The sequence below is a fragment of the Camelus bactrianus genome, chromosome 1 (assembly GCF_048773025.1).
Source record: "Camelus bactrianus isolate YW-2024 breed Bactrian camel chromosome 1, ASM4877302v1, whole genome shotgun sequence".
NCBI lineage: Eukaryota > Metazoa > Chordata > Mammalia > Artiodactyla > Camelidae > Camelus > Camelus bactrianus.
The window spans coordinates 95,464,871-95,491,337 of record NC_133539.1 but is presented as its reverse complement, the minus strand read 5'-3'; the positions used below and the strand labels follow the sequence as shown (position 1 = coordinate 95,491,337).

At 37.6% G+C, this 26,467-nt stretch overlaps 1 protein-coding gene across 24 annotated transcripts in view; it reads left to right on the top strand.

Moving 5' to 3' along the window:
• Nucleotides 1-26,467, top strand: part of MBNL1 (muscleblind like splicing regulator 1) — a 190,384-nt gene that overhangs the window by 145,777 nt on the left and 18,140 nt on the right. For 15 of the 24 annotated variants that reach the window (XR_012508973.1, XR_012508974.1, XM_045514468.2 and 12 more), the window contains 5 exons: nucleotides 4,828-4,998; nucleotides 6,065-6,175; nucleotides 14,839-15,039; nucleotides 24,972-25,229; nucleotides 26,397-26,450. Coding sequence is in view for 22 of the 24 variants with exons in the window: in XM_045514468.2 (XP_045370424.1) it covers nucleotides 4,828-4,998; nucleotides 6,065-6,175; nucleotides 14,839-15,039; nucleotides 24,972-25,229; nucleotides 26,397-26,450 (795 nt within the window). In the remaining 2 variants the exon portion in view is untranslated. The remainder of the gene's footprint in view (nucleotides 1-4,827; nucleotides 4,999-6,064; nucleotides 6,176-14,838; nucleotides 15,040-24,971; nucleotides 25,230-26,396; nucleotides 26,451-26,467) is intronic. The other 9 variants (XM_045514479.2, XM_045514477.2, XM_045514470.2 and 6 more) reach the window with 3 other exon arrangements.

Sequence of the window (26,467 nt, the reverse complement as noted above, 5' to 3'; positions counted from 1 at the left end):
AGTCTAAGTACAATGTTTTATTTTTGATTGTTAGCTAATTCTTAAATAAATATTGAAAAAAGCTGAGAAATAGTTTTCTTATATCTCTAAATTGCCATCTCTAGTTCCATTCAGTTTTATCTTTATTCTGCAATTTATACCTCACCACATACATCACATAGGTATCATTTTAGATATGTAGTATATGTAATAATACATGGTAATCCATACTATGTAATAATTTTAAAGTACAGTGTATTAGACTCTGATGTTTAAAAATTAACCAGGCATTTATTTTGAGGCTCAAACAATTAATCTAAATGTACGTCTTCCCTTGTTAGAATCACACACTTTGTGCCAGTTTCAAAGGCTAATGAGAAAGTCCTTCAATTCACAATTCAACAGTTTGAACCTCAGAAACTGAGGACGTGGTGTCTTGAGCTCTCCATTGGCCTCAGGTGATCTCTGATCAAAATTGTTGATCTCATAGAGGCTTTTGGAATTTGTTCTTACTTTTTTTGGACAGATTACTTTTAATTTAAAGATGTAGAGAAATTATTAGAGCAAAGTGAACTCATTCTGTGTCAATATTTTATTGAACTTTCTCCATTTCCTTAAAGTATACAATATATGCATTACAGTGATGTTTTTGGAATCTGTGTTGTGGCAACTTATAAAAAGCCTCCTTGAATGGAGCCTAAGGTATTTATGGTACAGGCTCTCTAGAGTGGCCTGCTAGTCAGCTGGCCAGCTTATTGAAAGTAAGATTTTAGTGCAGTCAACAAAAGTAAACCTCAGAAACATAACACTGTGAGAAGCATATTAGAATGGCATTTTTCCTTAGCGGATGTGACAAATACAGAATGATGATTAAGGGGCAAGCTTATGTTACATTATTGATGATTGACATGCACTGACACTGAGTTTTGCCACGTGTATTATTTTTAGTACTTTTAACAGATAACGGTGCAGGGTGAAACAGCTGCTACTTGTCATTAGCTTGAGAGCTTAAGCAAAGAGAGAAAAATAATTAATATTTATTGACAGCAAGTTATGTATACCAGGAGCCATGTATGAGGTTGGCCTCACTATCTTGCTCAATCCTCATACATCGCCAGTGAGATCAATCGTATTGTTACTGTTCTACAGAAAAGGTATGACCACTCAGAGAATGTAACCAACTTCTGCAGGGACACACAGCAAGTAAGTAACAACGCTGCTGTTCGAACCAAGCTATGGTTGATAAAAATCTGCAATTACATGGCAGTAAGTGGAGCTACGTGTAGCAATCAGTACTGAACAAAAGCTGCTTTATATTTTTGTATTAACCCTAGCAGCCCAATTTATTGTATCTTGAGGTGAAATCTCTGGATGGTTCAGAGTCGTAGTTCCCATACAAGAATCTGCGTATGTGAGCACTAGGTACTGACGGAATTTTTGTTCTTAGATTTTTAGAATGTATTGTCACTGTATAAGTTTTCGAATGCCAAATATATTGGACTCCTGCACAAATCTTCTTTCTCTCTAGTGAAATCTGCAGGCCTTTCCTTGTTTTCTCCCTTTTTCATGGCAAGCTTTGTTGTCTGTTCAAATTACTGGCCTCTGAATAAAAGCATCATTAGGTTAGTACAACTCAGAGTCAAAATTTGGTATTAGATCTAGTTTTTATTCTATTATCTTCATGGTCTCCAGCACAGAATTAGAGTAGAATTCACCTTTAAGCATTGTGTAAGAAATGTTCCTTTATTCATCCTGCAAATACTTGTTGAGGTACGGTGCTGGGAACTCAAGAGATGGATGAAGCTGGAAAGGTACCAGTGTCATATTTACCTTAACTCTCAACAGAAAGGATGCCTCTGCTGGTTTTCTCCAGGGTTTTAGGCAGTTTTCTAGAAAAGGATGTTTATTCTAACTTATTTTTGACCTTTTTATTTGTCAAACCACAATTATTCAGCGGCACAGTCAGCATTAAGCAAGTTTTGACCTTCCTGAGAAGCTAAGTTTATCTAATATCAATTGCAGAGGCTACGTCTGTTATTTTTTCCACACATGTCAATGAAAAATTCGTGTGGCTTTGCAGACTTGCATTTTGTAGTGTTTTCTGTCAAATCAGAGTGACCTAGAATACTGTTAAAATGCGGATCCCTGGGCTGCCAGCCCTACTGCCACGGACACTCTGTGGGAGAGGCTTGGTAGTCTGCATACTTTTCCACACAATATCCTCAATTGATTCTTAGGAACATAGCTTTTTTGAAAGCAAGGTTCCAGTTGCAATCAAATCAAGCTGAGCATGGAAAGGTAGCCTATGTAAGAAATGCAACTATATTTGATACCTAGTAATAGTCTATAGTGAAGAAGAACATGAAAAGGAATATATAGAAATGTGTAACTGTAAAACCCCAAACCCTTCTTCTGCTTGTAAAAAAAAAAAAAAAAGAAATGTATAACTGAATTGCTATGCTGTACACCATAAATTAACACGTTGTATACCGACTATACTTCAGTTGAAAAAAAAATGGAAAAAAAGGTTTAAAAAAAGAAATGTGGTAAAATGGCATCTTTCCTGAGTAGATGTAGTAAAGACAAAATGAAAACCAAAGGTCTGAGTTTCTATTAAAAGTTTGGAGATGCACTGTTACAGAACAGGGTGGTTTGCATGTGGTTTCTCTTCCTCATTATCTCCACCCAGGCTGTGTTCACAGGTAGGAGGGCCTTGGTGGTTTTGTCCAAGGGAGGCGTTGGAATGAAGTGCTGAGGGAGACCAGCGCTAGTGTGGCCGAGGCCAGGTTCAGGGCCTAGGGATGCCTCTGTGCTATTTATGGAACCATAGAAACTGATCTCAGTGAATTGACAGTAACTGAATCCTCAAAGTGGATATAACCCTGCTTATCTGCACTTCAGTAAATCCAATTTCAGTGAGAAATGTGATGTGGAGATATTGAGAACCAGAATTTCTCTTAGAGCCAAGATGTTCTTTGTACTGAAGAAAAAAAAAAAAAAAAGCAAGTTTCCCCTATAAGACCTCAACTGGACAGCCCTGGAGTCAGACCACGTGTCATCCATGAGTTTATTTATGTTGGCCAGTCATTCTCTGTGGTTTATCTTGTGACTCGAAGCGCTGTTTTTGTACAAGTTGTTTTGCATCCAGATGATTTTAGACTAATACTTTGCTCGTGATCTCAACAGATACCAAGCGTGGTGATTTCATACAGAATGTCATAGATATGTAACTGTTACTTTACTTGTGAAGTTATCAATAGCCATCACTAATAGATACTATGGAAATTACCTTCCTGCTGATATTTTGTTTTTCTGTTACTGGATATAGAATTTAAAATGTGCTGGAGGTGGTGGTAATTGCTGCTTCTAATCTTCCCTCTGCCTCTCAGTGCTCACAGTGCCTAGGGTGTGACGGTACATTATCTTCTTTAATCTTCATAATGAACCCATGGTGTAGGTTATACAGCAATTTTGAAATGAATGAAAAGCCCAAAGCTTAAAGAAGTTAGTTTTTTATGCAATCCGTGCAGCTGATAAGTGAGAGAGCTAAGTCTCTCTACCCCAGATCTTGAGACCTGTGCGGCCCTTGCTGTGAACTACTGTCCCCTGTGCCTCCTGATTTAAAATATTATTAGTAATTCTTTATGGCATAAAGCTTGTTAACAGACAGTATTCTATATTAGCCTGTGTGTAAACTTATTCCTAAAAACCTTAATCAAAACAAGCCAGAAGTAGAGTGTTCAAATTAGAATTGTGACAGATTTTATCACAAACATAAACATCAGTTTCCTGAGTCGATTTAACAGTACAAGGTCAAATTATGGTAAATAGATTTTTCTTAGAAAAACCAAAGAAGGCTCGAGAAGGTGGTTGATGGCTTCAATTAAATCTTTCTTTTACCCTCACAAACAGTTCTAATTAGATTTATTGGTGAAAGAAAGTGTCAAGGTAGTAATTGAGATAGGTTACTATCAATATGACTTGACAAGATTATATTGAAATAATATGGGTCAGTCCCTCACAGTGTTACATAATACAGACCTTAGTGGGTATTTTAACGAGAAGGAGCATTCCCAAAGAAAGGTATATTCACATTTCTTATTTTATAGTCACTTACTTTGTTTCTCCATTTTATACTATACATTTTTGGAGGGTAAATATGCCTAGTTCTGTTGTTTTACAGTTCTTGGGCGAAGGAGACTAGGTTTATCGCTGAAAGGTTAAAGGCTCTATTTTTCACCAATATTTCATTATACTTACTAATCTCTATTTCAGTGGAAGTGTCTGGGAATTTTCTTCTTTTCATCTGTAGCTTTTTTAATATGTGGTCTTATAAAGCTTAGAAGGAATTTTCAGTTTACTTTTTATGAGATATGTGTAAAGGCGTTTTACTGAAGATACAGTGAGCCTTGAGTCCTCTAAGTTCATTTCCTTACAGCCCAATACGTAAAAATAGATGGTAAAACTTTATGACTCTTTTGGGTTTATTAAAATCAACCAGAAAATATCATGGAAGGAGCCTAATATTTTTATTTGATATTCTATGTTTTAGTGTTACCTTGGCAGTTTGTAGATTTTTAAACTTGGATCTAGAAATATTAGGGCTAATATTAAAGTACAGGAACTTCTTTAGAAGAAGCTTTAAACTTTTTCCATATGTCTTTAATACCTCATTTTGATAATGTATTTGAGTGAATTTATTATTTATTTGAAATATAAAGTGATTTGGACAATACTTTGTGTGAAACACCCATAGATTCAAGTGGTAGGCTTGCATTATTATGACTTTTTTTAAGATTTGTGGATTTTAATTTTTTTAAGATGGCATTTTCTGCTTTTGTTTTTTAGGGTCGTTGCTCCAGGGAGAACTGCAAATATCTTCATCCACCCCCACACTTAAAAACGCAGTTGGAGATAAATGGGCGCAATAACTTGATTCAGCAGAAGAACATGGCCATGTTGGCCCAGCAAATGCAACTAGCCAATGCCATGATGCCCGGTGCCCCATTGCAACCCGTGGTGAGCCTGGCCTCAGTTCTCATTCCTTACGTTTGTCACTCTGAGTGCTCAGTTTCAGTGTTAAAGTGATGAATGCACTAGATCAAGTGAACACAGGTAACAGGATCAGTTGCCTAGCATTTTCTAGCAAAATTATCAGTCAAACCCTGGAAATAGTTTTGACACTGTCAAGTTACTCATCTTCTGGCTAAATCATGTGGAAATGTATGTTATAGCATGTTTTCCCGCCAAATTCTTTTCAGATTAAATCCTGTGACTTGCAGGTGTTAAAATGGTCTTTTGTAAAATGGTCATTAAATGTCAGGATAGTCAAGGTGCATCTTCAGGCTACCTCCAGCGATAATCGTCATTTTTTTAAAAAATGGTGTATATCATCATTAATTTTGAGAACATGTTTCCCTTTCCCCCTCCTTGAAGAGAATCCATATAGTTCTCTTTATGGAAAGGAGTCTTTGTTATTCTTTTCAACTTAAGTTGAAATTATTCCATAGTTACAAGGTCTGGGAGAGTTCTGACGGTGGCGAGTCCATATCACAGACCTGGAAGTCCCATCAGAGGAGGACCAGTCAGGAGAGGCAGAAACCCCAAGGGCTTTTTTTTTTTTTTTTTTTTTTTAAGAAAAAGAGCTGCATTTTATAAACTGTAGGTGGTCATAGGGATTTGTTGTTTACTGAGCAGTACGTGTGGATAACTTTTGATTCTGAGCACATTTATTTATTTATTTATTCATTTGGATTTCGGGGGGAGGTTGTATGTGACAGATGACTTTAATAACCTTTACTCACAGTTATCCACAAAAATGTAAGAGATTTATATCATAATTAATTTTAGGTTGCAAAAAATGTTCTGATGTTAATTGTGATACAGTAATGCTGTATTTAAATGCATGTTCAAATTTGCAATGATCAGAATATTTCTGTCATTGACTTCTATGCGATATTATGCGGTCTCGGGAGTGTGAAGACCCACATTTTCCTGATAAGCTAATTGTAGCATGTGTGCTAACTGATTTTTTTCCTAGTACATTTTAACACCTGAACTCAACGTAATTATTATTCTCTCTTAGAACTTAATGCACCAATCATTCCAAAAAAGAGGGGGGGATTGCATTTCGAGGTGGGAGGGATCTCCAAATCCAATCGTCAGTGATACCAATTGTCAATACTATACAGTTGAGGTGAGAGAATATTATAATTTTGTGTCTGTTTTAACTTGATATATATATATTTTTCCATTATGGGGGACTCAGTGAAAAATATCTTAAATTTATTTCTGTGACATCTGTTAATTTCACATGTCTATATTGGGATAGCATGAAGATTTCCATTTGGTTGAAAAAAAAAGTTTAATCATTCTCTTTAGCATAAAATATAGGACAAGAGTTCTCTTTGACATTTGGCCCTCACATATGGTTTCAAAGATCTGATAAATCCTTGGGATGGCTACAACTTTAGTTGATGTAAGATCTCGCCTTGATGTAAGATACTTTGTTCCACTTAAACATTTGAAGAGTGCTTACTGCCAGGCTCTCCCCACTCAGTGACCGGGAGCAACTCTGAGATCAGCAAGTGTGGTTGCCAGACGGCAGAAAACAGTCCACGTCACGGCAGTGAGTTCCTCACTGCGAAGTCATGGCTGTCTCCTGACTTAGTCCTTGAGTGTTACTCTCAAGGCCATTCCAGGATCACCATATGCGTAATCCTGGGACAAACTATAAACAGCATTATGGTCATGTCTTTGAAATACTAGTAACAAATACGTGTTGTTTATGAAATCACTAAATCACAGATTTCTGAAACCATCAAAAATTACCTCATTTTCTAGTGTTTTTGTTGGCAAATTCTCTGCTTAGACAAAGCGTTTATTTTTATTAGTTGTGAGCCCATTCAGGCTTTATGTTAATTTTCCCTGATATGACTAGATTTGAATGTGGAATTACCCTTCTGCTAAAGGCATCCTGAGATCATGGTCTAAAAATAGGCTCTGTTCAGAGTGACGTTTTTGTAATGACTGTAGAAGTCACTTTAATTATTCAATTCTAAAGCATTTGGGGTTTTAATGACTGTAGAGAAGGCTTTAATCCAGGAAATTTGCTTTCAAAACCCCACCTGAGACTTTTCGATCCTTTTTGTAGTCAGTCCTGTTTTGATGAGGGTAACATAATGGAGATTCAGAAATAAATGAGATGGTCACAACCAGCTGCTTACTGGAACCTTAATGCTAGGCCCACAAACAGGGATTATAACCGGGCTGGAAGCAGCCAGGTGACTAATATGGAAAAGGCCACTCAGAGGAGGATGGCCTCTAGACTAGATGCTTGTGTTTGAAGACAGAGTTGAATCCAACGTAGGATAGTGGTGATATCAAAGGAGATCGTACTGTGAGCAGATTCCTAGGAGCAGTATCAGGAATATCTGAGCAGTGACAGGGCTTTTAGTTGAGTAAGTAAAGCATCTTAGTTCTCTAGGGCCAACCAGTGTAGCCCCCAAACCGTAAGTGGAGGGACATGAAGAAAAGAGGCTAGCAAGGTTGAGTTAAATCCAGAAGCATCCAGTATTATGCCTGGCATGTAGCAGCGACCTTGTTTTTTAGGTTGGAGGAGGTAATTAGGTTTATTTATTTATGTTCAGAGGCGGTACTGGGGATTGAACCCAGGACCTTGTGCATGCTAAGCAGGCGCTCTACCACTTGAGCTACACCCTCCCCCCAGCATGCAGCAGTGATGAAAGAATCGCTTGATAAGTGAAAAAATGAATGAGGAAGGAGTTTCCTGAACATGAGAAGAACAGGCAGAGGTTCATGGTAGTTACCTGCCCCAGAGTCCAAAGGAATCATAACCAGGAACAAGAACGCAGCCCAATTAGAGAGACGGCAGCGTAGAATGGGGAACACAGGTGGATACCCGTTAGCTGACTGTTAGCAGAGGCAGCCTGAGGCTTGACGAGGGTGCAGTTGGGACCAGGAAATAGCTCTCATGCCACCCAGCTTGGGCTCTCATTTTCTCATGCATTTTGAGAGACTGGGTCTATAAATTTAAGATCTTCAGAACATGACACTAGGCTGACCTGGGGAAGGCAGGGATTTATAGGAGAGTTTCCTGTTTTCATGGACTTTACTATGTTATAATGAATTGTACCAAGCCCGGAAGCAGAAAGAGAACATAACATTTGGGGAGGGGGGCAGTAAGTACAGTACTCAGAGGGCATTTAAGGCACTCAACGCTTTCTGTATCATAAATCTTCACAACTGTACTGTGAAGTAGGGGCTACTATCCAGCTTTAGAGATGAAGATTCGGAGGTTCAGAGATCAAGTAATTTGCCCGAGTCACGTGGCTAGTGAGTATCAGGGCTGGGATCTCACTCAGGCTGTTCAGGTTCTAAGTGGAGACATGTGACCAACCAACTCTGGGTCTTTGGTTGATTCATTTAAAATCCCTGACCTTCTTCACTATGCAGTGAAAAGTTTAAGATACATTCTTTGCAGGATCCTGCCAATCTTACAGCATAATTATTCCCATATTATAAGATGAGGAAATAAGTAGTTGAAAATAAGTAATTTAATTTGTGTCTACTTCTTTAAAAGTAGCACAATAAATTATTAAAGAATTGATATTAATTCTGTTATCATTTGTAAACCACTAATAAAAGTACAAAAAGACCATTTTTTTTCCTTTACTGTATAATCGTTGAAGATAGAGGGAACTATAGTATTGAATTATCCAAATTAAAAAATAAAATTTCTGGATTCTTTTTCTAAGTAGTACTTTAAAAACTCTTGTTACTTTGCCATGCACTGAAGATGCAAAGGTACTCTAATGAGGACGTTATTAAATAACAACCAAAGATAGACTGCACCTAGGGGCTCACGACGTAGAGACATCTGGTATATTTCTTTGGTCCCTCCCAGAAAGATGTTTTTCAAACACCCTGTGAGTCCGGGTTCTCATCGTTGCCCTCGGAGAAGTGTGCACTAGCGTTGTTTGGAAGAGCTGTATCTGAGCTCCAGCGTTCCCCCAGCGGCGGCCCCCTGTCCATTTCCCCTTGCTCCCAGAGGGTAGCCTTGGCCGTCCACGTTTTCCTGTGGTGCCTGCCCTGAAGGCACACACACATGCTCTGAGGTGTGAAACTCACGTCGAATTCCCTGTGCATTATGTGAATTCAAGCCTTGGGGATCGAGAAATTGAAAGTTACTGGATTTAGCTAAAGTCTTAGGACCTCCTGTGCTGTTTCTGTCACCTTGCCTTTGCTGTTATGTCCAAGCATTTTTTGGCCGTTGATTGCTGAAAGCTTAGAAGTCATCATTTGTCACACTTCCACGAACACCTAGAATTCTTCAGTTGTTTTTTAGTGCTTTACTTTCCAGTTTATCCAACTAGTGGTTGAGATAAGGCCGCTTTATCCCCACATGTTTCTGGTAAAATGTTTCCAGGTCGGTCACCCTGAGTCATATTTCATCTGTCCCGCCTTTCTGTCTGCCTTTCTGTCAAGGCACCTGTGCTTCCTCAGGCAGCTTGGGAAGGGCCTGAATTTCAGGGACCAGACCATGTTTGTTGCTGCTTGGAGGGAGAGAAGAGAGTCTTCTGTATTTAAATGTTTATCATGTCAGTAAAACTCGCTTGAAGGATAAAGTGAAATTAAGAGTAAAGTAAGTGGTCATTTGATTTGCCCAGTCAGCATGTCAGTCTAGACGAGTTAAAAACAGTATTTCTCATTTTATTCCAGGCATGTGCTACTTTCTTAGGAAAAGAAAAAGGACACTGTAATGTGAATTTCTAGATAAATTTACTTTTTAGCTCTGTTTATATTCAAAATAATTATTTACAGAGATTGTTTATAGCTCTTGTACAGGGGTGTATCTACCCAGAAACTTGTTTTTTATGTCTTGATTGTGTGCTGTTAATTTTTTAAAAAGCTTAATTTTTCCCTGCTTACAAGTTTGACCCCCCACACACACACACCCTCACACAGAGGTAAAATCCAGAAAAATCTGACTTAAAATTTGTGTCCTATAAATCCCAGCAGATACTGACTGTATATTATTTATTTTGTGTACTCTCTCCATTAAAAATTGCAAACATTATATGCAAAACAAACACCATTTCAAATAATGTTTTAAAATAAATTAGGACCACTATGATATCTGCAAGATTACAGCAAGGTAACAGTATGTTAGTGAAACTTTCAGTTCAATATAAAAAATGACAAACAAAAATAAAAGAAATTTAATTTCAAACACATATACTAAAGAACTAATGATTAAATTTTGAGATAGAAAGAAAATAACATCAAATCTTTTTAAACGTTCAAATGTCTGTACTAGAAAATATTTAATGTATTTGCTGGTTAGTTTCTGTGGCAGAGAAAAACAGTTAGCAAATCCACAAAAATACTTGTTAAGCAAATGTTTGTAGAGGACCTGTTTAAGTGCCAGTTGCAGAATCTACCAAATGAACAAAGAACAGTGCGTAAGACTGCTCTCCGAGAGCCCAAGTAGGAGAGGTGGTTAAGTAAACACAGCTGGTGATCAACGCTGAATTCAAGAGAGGAAGAGTTAGGTAAGAACAGAGGGTAGGAGAAGCCTTTTAGTTGGACATGTGGGTGGATCAGGGACAACATCAACAGAAAGAGTCCTGATTCTTGAAGGTTGATTGGGAATTAAACAGTTGGGCTGGACTGGAGCAGCCTTCAGTGTGGAGGGAAAACCATTTTCAAAAGAAGTGAACTTTAAGGAAACAGGTGTCCTCACGTAGAATCAGAAAACTGAATCTCTTATTAAACAGTAGAAGACCACATAGTATATGGAATGGGGTTTCTCCAGGAGCTTTTAAAAAAAAATATTGCCGTCTAGCCACCTCTCTTCCCAGAGATTCTGATGAGTGGAGCGCGCCAGGGTATACCAGGCTTCACGTTGTCCAGGTGACTGTTGGACAGCCAGCATCGAGACCCCTTGGTTTTAATACCAGCTGGAATCAAACACAGCTGTGTCCAAATCCTAGGTCCTCCATGCAGTCCTTTGTGACTGTGGGCACATAATTCGTGTGAACCCTTTTTCCTACCTGAAAAATAAAGCTAATAATACCCACATGACAAGGCTACAATTAATTCACACTTTTATTCATTCATTCACTCAAACACTTATTCAGTGTATATTTATTGAGTGCCTACTGTGTGTCAGGCATTGTTCTCAGTTCTGGCGATTTAGTGGTGAACTGAACATGTGTCCTCCCCTTTTCAAAACAAAAACAATGGAGCTTTTGCTTTCGTTTGCTCCGTGGAAGTTACACTCTACTGTTAAGCGGATTAAATATAATAACATAGGTAAAGCGCTTAGCACAGTGCCTGGCACACAATAAACAGAGGGAATTATTGTGATAATCATGTTTGCACACTTTTAACTAGGGTCATAACGTGAAATTGAATAACGTTTTCATTCATAATAAACCCAGATTACTTTAATGGAATCAGATGTCTCACTTAAAACAAAGAAGTGATTAGCCCATAAATGCACCAGCATTAGTAAGATTGCATTTGGTTTTTCCCTGCTGAGGGTATTCACTGGCAAAAGGCAATCATAAACCAACCTTCCTTATGCCTTCCGGGAACAAAGATATCTGTAAATCATTATTACAAGGATACAGTCAGTATCAGATACACCAATTACATAGTTGTACATTATCCCGTGGATACTTGAGAGAAAATAGGATGCTACCTGATAATGCCGTGACATTAATATCCATTCTTGCAATTCTGCAGAACCCTCTGCCGGGTGGCTTTTAGAATAAAGAATTGGCAGAGCCACAGTTCAAGTGCTTCCCTAATCTGATTAGGGCACTCCGATGGGGCCAGCGGTGACCTACCCAAAACAGGGTACTCTTTGAAAAAGGAATATAACAAATTTACAATAACTCAAAAGAAATGAAGGAATGTTGCACTTCGGTGTTTTTTTTTTTTTTTTTCCTTCCAGCTTTTGGAATCAGATTTCAAGCTATAGAGCTGTAGCGCCATTATTATTGATTGTCTGCCTGTTTAGCAAATAACTCCACTTATCTGGAGAGGGAACAGTTTTGAGGCAATGCTCGCTGAATAGTTGATGTTTCAGAATTTTAAAAGCTGCTGCAGATTTTACTTGGGGACGGTGCCCTAAAATTCTTCAGATTTGACTTTGTTCTGTTAAGTCAGAAAGTCAATCATGTGACAACTTTTAGAAACAATCCAGTGGGAGAATTGTTGCCAGTTAATAAGATCACTAGTTATATCTCATAAAAGTATTCATTTATCTGTAATATGCAACTCCTGCATTATATGCATTGTCGATTATAAACTTATTTTATTCAATGAGATTCAACAAAGCTGAATTTTATTGGCCACTGGTCTTATTTTCTTAAAATAAGAATTATTTCCTTCCCTCCAGATAACTTTGTCAGTTTGACCTCTGCTTCTAAATAATTATAATAGATTGTGCACAGTGATGTAAACATCTCAGTACCTGAAGTATACATTTAACATGTCCTATCTGGAAATGCATGTTAATTCATAGCTAAAGTTAATATTGACCAGCTTCTGTTCTCCATATTCTAAGCTAGTCTTTTACTTTTCTGTGCTAAGCTTCTTATAATTCTTAAACATCAAAGAGAAGAATCAGTGAGCTGGTCTGGCTGAAATTTCACATCTGTGCCTGCCAGTGTGTAACAGCGTCAGTTTAATGTGCACATTTCTGAATAGAGACCCAAGTTCAACACACATTCACTGCACAGGTCAACTCTTGTCCTGCTGCTGCCTTGGCAGCCAGGACACAGTGGAGCAACATCAAATCAGCTGCTATTCAGGTAACTTGTTGTTGGACAGAGATTGCTCTGGGCCCCAGTTCCTGGCAGCTGACTGAATTTATCTGGAACCCAGATAGTTTCCTGTTGTCAGTGGATAGCTGCTTTGGGCAGGGACGGAACTGGGGACCAGAGGTTATTACTTTAGGCTACTTCATCGAGAACCATCCACCTGGCAGGGCAGCTATCCATGGCTTTCAAACCCACACATTGGGAGGCATAAATATTTTAATTGGAAAATACCAGTGGAATCTGTGGTAGTTTGTTTCTTCTCCCAAGTTAATCAAATTATGTATTAAATATTCTATATTTCATGTCTTTTTAGTGAGACTGTGTATGCTAGCTGCAAATATTTTGTCCTAGGACAACTTGTGAGGTCAAAAGAAAGCTGTATCTTTAGGACAGGGACTTTCCACCCCAGCACTGTTGACATTTGGGGCTGGATAGTCTTTGTTGTGAGGGGCTGTCCTGTGTGTTAGAGGACACTCAGCACCCCCAGCCGGGACAACCAAAAATGTCCCCAGATGTTGCCATACATCCCCTATGAGGCAAAACCACCCATAGTTGAGAACCATTGCTCTAAGGAAAAAGGAATCCTTGAATTCCGTTTTACTCTCCTAAATATAGAATGAGTCAGGGCCAAATTAGATAAAGAATGTATTTTATTTTTTAAGATATGTCTTTTGAGCTTTTAAGAATTACTTTTGTAACATACATCTTAATTGTGTGAAACCTTACTCCAAAACTCTCTTTAATAATAAATAAACTCTGGGGTCCTCTAACTTCTTATGCCTTCAGAGGGAATAATTATCTACAGTCTCGCATCCCTTTCATGCTAAAAAAATTTCTGTGATTCTCGTCCTTACAGCAGGGTAAAGATAACAAATGGTTTAAAATTACCTTAAAGAACAGGGTCCATTTTGTCTGTGGGTTTGTGTTTTGGAAACAAATATTATTATTACACAAAGCATTGAACATCAAGAATGAAAACTCCATTGAATTAGAAAGTTGAAAATATACCACCAGTAAGGTGGAACATTGTGCTAGGTTATGCTTTAAAAACTGGAAAAGTACATTGTTGAAGTAGATTTGAGGTAAATTATTTAATTTTACTCAAGAATAGATATATTTTCTGATATGAAAAATTTTATATCAACAAATAGAAACTATTCTCATATATTCACAAAAGCATTTCTGGCAGCAAATCTACCTCGTAGCAGTTTATTTAGTGCCACTGTATGTATTTCCTTGAACAATCATACAGCGTTTCTTCAGACGTGTTCTGTTTCAGACTTCACATTTCAGAATAGTTTCTCACTAGTAGGCTGAATCTGTTGTTAAAAATCTCAGAGAGGTGTGATAGGCTGATGGAACATTTATGATTTCCCCAGGAAAACCTGCAACAAGTATGTATGCCGAACACTTTATCTTATGTGCTCAAAAGAAATGGTGTCATCATCATCTTTCACATATCCCATGAGATTTGTTCACAGTTTACATTGACTGTGAAATCCTGTTGTCCACTGGGAGTTCTGCTTTATTTATTCTAGATAATAGGACACTTGCAACCTATTAACAGTTGTAAACAGATCTTTCAAGTACATCTGGCACAGCAATTATGAAATGGACTTCTTAGACAAGTTTCTAGGATTAAATCAGGACAAAGGTGGAGACTAGGTGACCACAAGAAGTTTCTATATTGAAGGGCTAAGCTGTTGTTCAAAAAGAAATTGCAAATATTATGGACCCCAAGCTTCAAAATCCCCATGGAAATTTTAACCAGATAAATTACCCATTGTATTTTACATAAAAATTGATTTGATGAATGCTTATTTAAGAAGCATTCTTATCGTAAATAAACATACAATTAAATGGAGAGAGGGAGGGAGGGCGTAGGGGAAGAATGGATTATGGATGGATGGCTGCATGGATGGAAGGAGGGTAGATATATAACGTAGGATATCAACTTTGAATCAAGACCTGTGTCTTCAAGTTTGCTTTGTGTTTTATTTTTCAGCCAATGTTTTCAGTTGCACCAAGCTTAGCCACCAATGCATCAGCAGCCTTTAACCCCTACCTGGGACCTGTGTCCCCAAGCCTGGTTCCAGCAGAGATCTTGCCGACTGCACCAATGTTGGTCACAGGGAACCCTGGGGTCCCTGTGCCTGCAGCTGCTGCAGCTGCTGCACAGAAGTTAATGCGGACAGACAGACTTGAGGTAGGAGTGATCATTGGTGTCTTTACGTGTTCTGTTCTGAATTTCAAAGGGTGCTGTTTGTTTTTTTGTTTATTTCTTCCATGGGCATAAAGATTTTTTAAAAAAGTTCAAAGCAGAGATTTTGGTTCACTGTTTGGAGCACTTTACTAGAATATAGATAGATGGGCTAATATTTGTAGAAGCCACAACATCTGTATGTAGAAGAGCGGGTAAGAACTTGGACTCTGGAGTCAGACTGCTTGTTGCTTCATTCTTCCTCAGTTTCCTCATCTCTGAAATGGAGATAATAATGGTGATTACCTCAAAGAGTCAGACAATGTCTGGCACACAGCAGGAGCTTCTCAACTGTTCCTTGTTATTGTTACTATTAACAAATTCTATCAATCCCCTGGTACTCATTCCCATAAAGATGTTATTTAGTTACTATCTATAAAGCATTTTAAAATTTATTGCAAGTTTCCTTATAAGCCTCACAATATTTTAGTTGGAATAGCAAGACACCTTTGTTTGTGAAGTGTGCTTGTAAATGTTTTAATTGGAAATTGGGTAACTCTTAAGTCCTAGAGTCAAGGATGGTCAGATGTATGTGCTTTGCTATTGCTACATGAAAAAGAAATTCGGGATATAAATCTTACATTGAAGGGGCTGTTAAGAGTTTCACCATGGCCATGAATTAATGGACTTGGTAAACTCTAGATGAAGGGGGAAAAATGGCAACAGTATTGCCCATCAGCACTCTCCAATCTGGCGTTGGTGTCCAACAAAGAACTGGTGAGCTTTTCCTCTCTTCCCTAGTTAGGATGAGGCAATACTTAGTGCTGAGAAGTTTGCATCTTATTAATTACTGAGAAAGTGGCAAAATAAGGCCGCCGTGTGAACGTAATTGACACTAATAATTTATCAGCTTAGCAGGAATTTATTTAGTAAGCACCAATTTCTTTTTTCTCAAGTTTTGTTGCCTGCATGACAAAGGGTCCCAGATTTCAGGGTAGTTCTAACTGCCACCACTCTTTTGAAGGTAATAACAATAGTTGATACTTATTGGATATTTACTGTCTACCAGCCACAGCGTTAACCCTTCATGTGCAACACACATTTAATCCTAAAAAAGTAGTCTTATGAGGAAGATGCTATCATTAACTCCATTTAATAGGGAGAGAGATCTAAGGTAGTTTATTCAAGGTCACATGGATATGAACTCGGAACTCCATTTTAAAACACTGTATTATATTACTCTCCCTTCCCACAGAGGTAATAGTGCAAAAAGGAGGCACTCCTGTATGGTGGGGTTGTAGATTCTTTAGAGTTTTTGTTTGTTTGTGTTAGGCTTATTTTTTACTTTTCACTAATGTTTTAGAAAAAGCTGCTAATTACGAGAGTTACATAAAGATAACTCAGGAAGGATGTTGAGACCTAGTTGTTCGCCCTCTCTGGACCAAGGACTCTGCCGTGTGCCGGAGACACACACCTTGACTTGCGGGTGGTTTGTCATCACTCAACGGCTCCTGCTCATTAATTAGGGAATGTTATTTGCAGATAAATTAGGAAGGAATTTAAGACATTTTAAATATTTAAAAATTATTAGATGCTCCACCTATGACTCACTTTTCCCCCTGACCTTTCTAAAGCAAACCCTGCTTTAAGGCATAATGGTTGGTTGTTTAATGGGAACCAAATAGGCAGTCTGAGAGGAACATGACTGAATTATGAATAGGAGATAATATTCATAAAGCTGAGAACATCTGTATTTAAATCTCTTTCAAAGAATCTCTTTCAACGGCTGATTGTGTGGTCAGAACTCTTTTAAACGAATCCCCCCACAATCTTAGGCCATCTGTAATTGGTTATATTGTGTATGGTGTTTAGTTAAAAGGAAGACTTTTTTCTCTCGTTTGGTTTTATTTTTCTTCTGCAGGGCGCTCCTTCGAGTATTTTGTCTGTCTTCTTTTCCCAGTCACAACAAAGGGCTACTGTTGCAATGACTGTCATTTCCTTTTAACCTGAATTCCACTCATCTGAATGCCTGATGGTGGGGCAGCTTCCTGTCGTGTTCTCGTTCACGGGCTCTGATCTAATGTCACAGTTACAACCTGTTAGGACATGGCGGTGGGAAGCTAGGGGGCAGGTCTTTCTGCTTGGCACTTGGTGGTTTTAGACACAGCCGTCTTCAGGCTACTTCCTTCCATGCTGATTGCACTACATACTGAGTCTAAGAGACATGGCAGGAAGTGCACATGCTTATTTACATGTTTAGTTATTTGGGGTTTAAATTTCTATTTTCAACCCATGGAACTCCCAAGTACATTTTTTAATTTTGTGTTCCTTTTGAGGTCAACAAATTTTGAATCAGTTAAAATATTGGCGGGTTCTTCTTGCCACTTCTTTCTCTTTTCTTTTTGCTAGAAAATAGACAATACAGAAGTTAAAAATACCATAGATTATCAGTCTTCTGGTTCTTCTGTGTAGAACTAACACATATTTACAGCGCCCAGTGAGATACAGAAAATGTTAAACTGAAAAGCAGGAATTCAAGGACTAGTGCTGGTGGTTTTGCTGTTTAGGTGAGTAAGTGTGGGTCAAGGTTTTCATGTTTTCTGAGATTCATATTCCACACATATAAAATTAGGGAATTCTACCAGATAATCTCTAAGATCACCTCTAGTTAGAACATTCTAAGTGAAATCTAGGTCATTTTGTTACTTTTAATGCCAGCCACAAACTACGGAAAAGGTCATTTTACATATATATGTGTATATGTATATATATACACACACATACATACATACATATATATAAAACACACACATAGCTTTACATCACTATTCCAGTTATCCATTCTTTATTAGATATCTTTCAAAAGACTTTGTAGCTGTTTGCTTTCTGTATTGTAAAATTCAGTCTTCATGGTTTTCTGTAAAGAGGAGCAACTCTCTTAAACATCTGTCACTAAAAAGAGGCTTTTAAAATTCCGTTTTGTGACCTTGGGATGCTTTTGTGTAATTTCCAAGCAATGGTTTATTTTCAGTAATTCTTTTAAGAAATTATTAAAATCTGTAGGTACTGGAAAGGACTGAGGTTTTTAATCCTATCTTTACTTCATGGCAAAGAATTGGTAATTAAGGGAATGATTGTTTGACTTATTTTCAGAGCACACAGTCATTTTTTATGGGGCAAAGAGGATCCATGAATACATTTATTCTCTCATTTGTTCATCAGTCTCCAATGGAGAACTTTTGAACATCTTTCAGGTAAAAAATATTATGAGGAATATCATGAAACCTTAAACGCTTATCTGCTGTCTTATGAGTAACAAGAAAAAGGTCCACCAGAATAGTGCCAAGCTCATAAATGATGCCCAGTACCTTGTTAAATTCGGGAATAAATGAGTCAGCCAGCCAGCCAGTTAATCAATTAATTAATCATAGAATGACACAGGCCCTTACTCAGAACTTAGGGTAATCCAACAGAGGAGATAAAACATGACACATTTTTCACATTCTTCTTGGGAACACGTTTACATTTTAAGCATTCCAACTGCAAAATATAGCATCTTGTTCATGCACTTAGTCCAGGAGCAGTGGTTTTCAAGCTTTAATGTGATTAGAATCACTTGGGATGCTTTTTAAAAATGCAGGGCCCCAGCCCCGCGGATTGATCTGGGAGGTCTTCAGCGGGGCTCTGGACTCCTGTTCGCAGACCTGCCAGGTGATTCTGAATGCAAATGGTCTGTGAGATACTGACTCCAGAGGATGCCAGCACTTGTTATTTAGGCCTTAACTTTCCATCATTTACCTCACATATGGTTACTTATGACTCTGGATGAAAACTCTGCCTCCTCCAACGCATTTAACATTCTACTTTGTGTTAAGTTGCTGAGAACACAATGTTCAGCATCATGAAATATTTTAAGTAAACAGTGATGATTTTGAGGGTAGTTTATACCACATAACGGCATTAATCAAACAAAAGACAAACTAGGGGCCACGTGTTTCATTGCTGATGAAGACATTAGACTGGCATTTGGTTAGCTACATCATTTTTATATCAACAGTCTAGATGACAAAAACATATGATGGATTCCAGGAAAGGTGGTAGGCATACCACTTGGCTTCTGATATTTTCAGTTAGAGTTTGTCTGTTTTAAAATAAAATATCCTTGTGCTGAAAGTTTTATTCTACTGAGGTCATCATGACACGAGTTTCCAATTCAGGCCACTCGATGTGGACTGAATATATCCACTGCTCAATGCCACAGACGAGTCTAGTGACTTTTATCATATAGTCATAAAAATAGGATACCTGTTGACTACACAAAAAAGATCATTTAAAGCTAAATGTGGATTCAAGTGATAGTGAAGGGCATGCATAGGTCACGTTTTTGTAGGCTTTTAATCAATTTGTCATGATCCATTGCATATAAAAGGCATTCAATTCAAAGTAAGATTAAACGAGCAGATTTTTTAATCATATAAGAAAGGCTTATTGATAAGATTGTTATACTTTTGTATTTTTGCAAAGGGTCTTTGGCTACTGCTTATGATATTTTAATTTCTTTAGAAAATTATCAAGAAATACTAAGTTTTGTGTACACAAGTCTGTGTAGTTTAAATCTTTTTTGATTGTAATAAGGCTTTGAATGGCTCTTTAACATTTGGACACACCCCCATTTAAACATCTAGTCTGTCAGTTATTACTCTCTGTGATTAGTTTGAGTTTTGTTTTGGAGATGACAGAGTTGTAAGTTAAGGTAATTGCTAATCTTGGCTTAGCCAATTCATATTTGCTGTTTTTCCACCAATTTCCTCATCCAAATTAAAGCTAAATCCCTATCTTTTCAATTATTTAGAAAGAGGAATAAAAGTAACTATAGACTTGAACATTTTGGCATATTGGTGAGCTTGTTTCAGATGTCCAGTTGGTTTGTACATTCACTCATAGGAATGAATAAATGAAAACCTAGCAGTGGATTTAATGGGAAGTTTTCTTCAGTTGATCATTCCCATATATTCAGATTTGATTTTTTTAATTACACGAATGACAAACTCTTAGCCATATCTTCTATAGAAATCTGCTTACGTTCACTGGTTTGGTGGTAATGATGGATTCTGCCTTTTAGATTTCAAAGAAGACTCCTAGTTGGTCTTGGAAATCCTCTGGGGTAGCTAAAGTAGATATCTTTTTCTTTCTTTTTTTTTTAGAGGGAAAAAAATGAAGTTTGGTTAGACCAAATTTGTACAATTATCCAACAACAGACTGAAACTGGATATCACATCATCAGATATTTATCTTGGGAATATAATTTTATAATTAACTAAGATAGTTTCCCCTAATCACCAGAATTTTAAGGTGTGGATATCTTAATCTTTTTTGAATTGAAAATACAGATAATTTCTTTGCATTAGATTGTATATTTGTGACCAGTAATGCTGTGGATACTTTGATAAAATCATTGATTATCCAGTATTTCTTTTTTAAAGTGTTAATTCAAGCTTACTGGAAAGTAAAGTCCATGATGCTTACTGTTGAGCAACAGGTCTGTATATATCTTTGAATAAACTCCTTAGTTTTCATCATTAAGGTTCAAAATGACTTCCAGAAATATTCAAGTAAACTGGGAGTCCCTTTTCCTTGTTACGGTTAGCTCTCTGTTCCTACTTTTGGCTCTTACTCTCCAAAGATGACTGAGTTAACTAAAGTGAGCACAAAACATAGGCTCTCTCCTTAAAGAACATGCAAATGACTGTTTAGTTTTGATAGTTTTGAGTTAAGTTCGAACATTGACATTAATTTCTTCAGAGTCCCAATGGCCTAATGTGCAGAGTAATGCTGAATTTAATACTACTCATACAACCTATTATTGACCATTTTGAAATATATTTGTCATGTTTATAAAAACGTACAGATCAAATAACAAAACTGTTTATTTTAACCAGATTTGTATGGTGGGTTTTAGGCTGTCTGTACATTGTGTTATTCAGTGTTCGTGATTCCATAGCTAGTAAATATAGACACTAGACAGAACCTCAGATTTCTGATTTCAAACTCTATCCTCTTTCCACTATACGACTGCTATTTCATTAACAAAAGAAGGTTTATGCAGAATGAATTTAGATTTCTTCGGGAAGTTTTTCTGATTGCTTTTCTTTTGATTATTTTAAGTTTCTTTTTATTATTTAAGTTTGTTTTTTAAAACCAAGATTTTTTTTTCTGGAAATAGAATTTAGTACTCAAATGTTTTCAGTGAATACTTTTATTGAAATGATGTTTTTTTCCTATAAAAGCAACCCCTTATCCATTTTCTACAAAAGGTTACAAAACTTACATGACTTACAAGGCAAATCCTGCCTTACTGCTTATAGTAATTGTAAATGCTTATATCTGCAGTCTTCTTGATTGAAACCATTATGTGTTTGGCTTATAGATGGAATTATTTTCATGTAGGTTTGAAAACCACTTATCAAACTAGAAAAAGTACTTATATTTGTTGACCCACTAATGCCATTTCTGCACATTTTTCCTTAGAGAATGATAAATAAGAGGTACGGTTATGAATATATTCTTTGCAGCATTATTCGTAATATGGGAATATTGGAAATAATCTGGATGTTCTCTGAAAAGGTTACTTGTATTATGCACGTCTGTTTGGTGGAATTTGATGCAGCCAGCAAAACTGACCACTCTGAACACTGTTTAGTAAAATGAATGCTTATGCTACATTGTTGAGCCAAAAACAGATCACCAAGTAATTGCTATACTGTAATTATAATTATTTGAAACGTGTGTTCATGTAGATGACTGGGTGAGAATAGAAAAAAAAGATAGGATTTTAAATTTTCTCTTCAGTGTTCCAAATTCTCTGTGTGGTATACTATGCAATTTCTTATCCTGATTTGAATTATGAGGTTAAATTTGTTGAGATTTTGTCTGTCAGTTATAATTTGCTAATACAATGGTACAACTAAGAGATTGGGGGATCAGCACAGTCAAAATTTTCTTAAGTTTTATCAGAGAAACCAGGCCAAACCCATATTTAGCAGTCAAGGGCTAGATCCCATTTTACTGATGGTGATTATTAAATCAAGAAAACTGTTCTAAAAGCTTTGGGAAGTTTGTTCTGTTCAGATAAGAACCCAACAATCCAGATGTACATCTGAAGCTTGGCAAACGTCTCTAGCACCTCGGGCCTTGTAGCTCGCACCAGTACAAGTTTTCCCAAGACAGTTTCTATTTCTTCTTTATTTTTTTCAAAGGCAAGAATAGTGGGAGAACAGCTATTTTAGAAGACAATATATTTCTTCACTTCCATGTCTCATGTCAGGAGAAACCTTAAGCTGGAAAAAAAAAGGAAACAGTCAAAAATGTATATCATGCAAAAACAGTTGACCAAATTCTCAGAACATCAGAAATGGTTGAGTTTAGGACAGATTCTAAGCTAACTGCTAGTTATCAATTCTGTTTAAATATTTTTAGAGCTCTCCCTAAATGCATGCTGCAAGACAATAAAGAATACAGAACTGTAGTAAACCAGTTATTAACCAGTCCAACCACACACACATACACACATAAAGCAAACAGAGAGGGACGAGAAGGGGTCTTAGAATGACCATCTTTATGCCACCTGATTTTAAGTTCACATCCCTGAAAATAAAAAGAACTTTGAGATGGAGAGAGAAATAAGAAGTCAAAACCAGCCCAGCACTCAGGTTATATTCTGGGAAACTGACACTCAGTCTCTGGTACCAGCACTGGCATAATTGTTTTTGGAAAAAGGGGGATCTTTGATTTTAATAGTTATTAAAGAGCCTGCAAATAGACGACCTTTAGATCCTCTTTCCTGTCAGCGTGGCAGAGGGTAAAAGAAACTGGAAAATAGAGTGTTGGCTCAGCTGCTGCCAGGTTCTTTGTGAGCATATTTGAGAAAGCAAGACTGAGGAGCTCGCGGGCAGCGGTGGCATCCTGTCCCAGGTGCTTTCCTGCTGGACGAGGCTGCATTGACATAGATTTTCTTCAACAGAGAAGTAGTAGCCTTTTTGTTTATGCAGTGGTTTAAATTCAGCATCATTTTTACGTATATACATGAAAAATTTTAATTTCCATTTAAGTGTGTCTCTTCCTGTTTTGGTGAGTCTAATATAGTAAGTGGGGATCTGTGGTTTAGAAAGCCCCACAGCTGATTCCAGTGCTCAGCCAGAATGGAGGACAGCGGTTCTGGGTACCAGCTTAACCACTTTTGCTTTTCAAATTATAAACTCCTGGTTTTCCTTGTTTTCTTCTGTTCAAGAAGATAATGCAATGATAATATATATATAGTAGATCTTCTGTAACTTCATAAGTCATCTTTGTATTCCTATTATCCTCAGTGTCTGGCACAAAGTAGTTATTTAATAATCTTAAAAAATGGAATAAATTGAGGGGATGAATAGAGTTGGCTGGTTGCTATATATGTGGAGTGCAACACTTTAGCTAGCTTGAGGCTTCCAAACAGTGCAAGGTGTCATTTATGGTGCTCATTTTAAGATGTAGCACCATACAGACTAGAGAGGCCTTTTTAAAACGACACACTTATCTCAGTAATGGAAAGTGAACGTGACAGAGGGAAACACCTAGAATTAAATGTGATCATTTTACGCACATAAATCCAAGAAAACCTTTGCTTTTTAAATCACAACAGGATTCCTGTTTTTTTCCCCCTTGATGAACTCCAAAATAGAGTGCTCAGGGTCTGCATTTGCTCCGTTTGTAAAAAGATTTGTGAAAAATAAAAAGGAAACGTTCTTGAGGCATGAAGTCGGAGCGTGACAGTATTAAAAGGGCATTCTGTGTTTAGATGGCCCTCTTGTGGTGAAGAGGTCAAATTATCCTAGTGAAAGACAGCGCTGGCAACCTCTTGATTAGAGCAGGCACCACGACAAACTTTAATAGTAAGAGTCAAAACCGAGCGGACAAATGAGAAATAATCCACTTGCACCTTTTCCCCAGGGACCCCATATAAAACAAATGGACAGTAACAAAAACTAATCTTTTCCCATCTGCTTTGTAATAGCTACCAGGTGAATCTCTAATAATCACACACAAAAAACCTCTTGGAAACATTTTACGATAAAGGTATTTTATTTTTCACACTTTCTTCTTAAATAATTTTGGGTTAGCATTAAAGTTGCAAAAATAGAACCACAAGCTCCTGCCTATCCTTCACCCAGCATACCTAAATATTAACAGCTTACATAACCGTATTCCCACTTAGAGTACGGGAAAGTGAGCATCGATAGGCTGCTCTGAACCCATCTACAGACCTTAATCAGATTTCACCAGTTGTCCGACCAGTCTCCTTCCTCTGACTCCAGGATCGTTCAGTCTGAGACAGTGTCTCAGTCTTGTCTTTGATGATCTTGACACTTTGGAAGAGGACTGATCAGTCATTTTGTGAAACATCCTACTGTTTCCGTTTGTCTAATGTCTCCTCGTGATTAAATTCAGGTTCTGCGTTCTCAGCAATCATACAACGAAAGTGATGTTGTGCCCTTTTTTCAGAGCATTGTGTCAATAGGTACAGGATGTCATTATGTCTTGTTACTGGTGGTATTAACTTTGATCACTGGGTTAAAGTGGTGTCTACAGTGCTCTTCACATAAAGTTACTACTTTCCCCTTGGTAATCAATAGGTATCTCCACATAATCTAAATGAGATGTTTTACCATAATTAGCATCATGGATGCATTTTCTTTCTCATGGACGTCTTACTGAAATGGGGTTACAATTTATATACTGAACTAGGAATTTTTTTTCAGTAATTTTGTGGTTCCTTTGCAAATTATCCTGTCCCCTTTCACCTGTAGCCTTCTGTCACCAGTCTTAGCCTTTAAGTTAAGATCTTCAGAAAGATTCTACTTGTCCATGTTGACTGACCGCCCCTGCACTTAATGGCCTCGTAGGTATGTCGAGAGTACCAGCGTGGCAATTGCAACAGAGGAGAAAACGATTGTCGGTTTGCCCATCCTGCTGACAGCACAATGATTGACACCAATGACAACACCGTCACCGTGTGTATGGATTACATCAAAGGGAGATGCTCTCGGGAAAAGTGCAAATACTTTCATCCTCCCGCACATCTGCAAGCCAAGATCAAGGCTGCCCAATACCAGGTCAACCAGGCTGCAGCAGCACAGGCTGCAGCCACCGCAGCTGCCATGGTGAGTAGAGACCTCAGCTCCATCCTTGTTAACAGTCAAAAAAGCAAAGTGAACAACTATATCTGATGACAGGCTATTCATTTATTAACCTTTTTTTTTTATTTTTGCTGAAGATATGTTTGTTCAGGTATCCCAGACAATACATAATGACGTTACCATTCACAGCCGTGAGGGTAACTCCTCAGATGGTTCCAATTGCTCCCACCCATGGCCTAACTCTTAATATTCTGTCTTATTCTGGATATAGGGTTTCTGAAATTTCTGCTTTGTACAGAACACCTGTCTCCTTCTCGATTTAACGATACTGCCATTTTCGGTCCTCTTATTTCTGTGTGCCATCTAATCAGCCATTGTTTTCCTTCGGTGTGTTCTTTTGCACATCAAGGCTCTTCTCTCCATATATCTTGCTTTTAACCATAACAAAATCTGGAACTGTTTGGGAGAACTGCTTCAACAAAATTGTTTTTAGGGTTAGCTCCACGATTTTGAACCGTGTACTATGTAGATTATCTGAAATAATATCGTGGCATAAACAGAACTGTAAAACCAGAGAAGTTTGACTATGCCATTACGTAGAAGGCAGAAAGCAGCACTCCAGGAGTTAGAAATTGGATCATTTAGAACAGATACTAAACTCTATTCTTAAGGTAAATTTTAATGTGACCTAATAGCTGATTTTAATGAGTCCATTTTTGTTCTTTGCTTAGCTGTTTTAATGTTGTCCTTTTTCTACATAAATATATGACTTAATCATTAAAATAGTCATTGAAAGGAACACTGTGTGGTATTTCCTAGCACAGTAAAATAACCACGAGAGAGGTCTTGTCTGTGTTTGTTTACGGATACTTGAGCAAAAATACAGAAGGCAGACTCTCTCCTCCTCTCTTCCTTTCACTCTTTTTTTTTTCTGTTAGAGTATCTTGTTTGTAATTAACTACAAAGAGGAGTTATCCTCCCAATAACAACTCAGTAGTGCCTTTATTGTGCATGCTTAGTCTTGTTATTCGTTGTATATGGCATTCCGATGATTTGTTTTTTTATTTGTTTTTTCTCACCTACCCAAAATGCACTGCTGCCCCCATGATGCACCTCTGCTTGCTGTTTATGTTAATGCGCTTGAACCCCACTGGCCCATTGCCATCATGTGCTCGCTGCCTGCTAATTAAGACTCAGTCGGCTGTCAAATCACTGAAGCGACCCCTCGAGGCAACCTTTGACCTGGTACTATGACCTTTCAC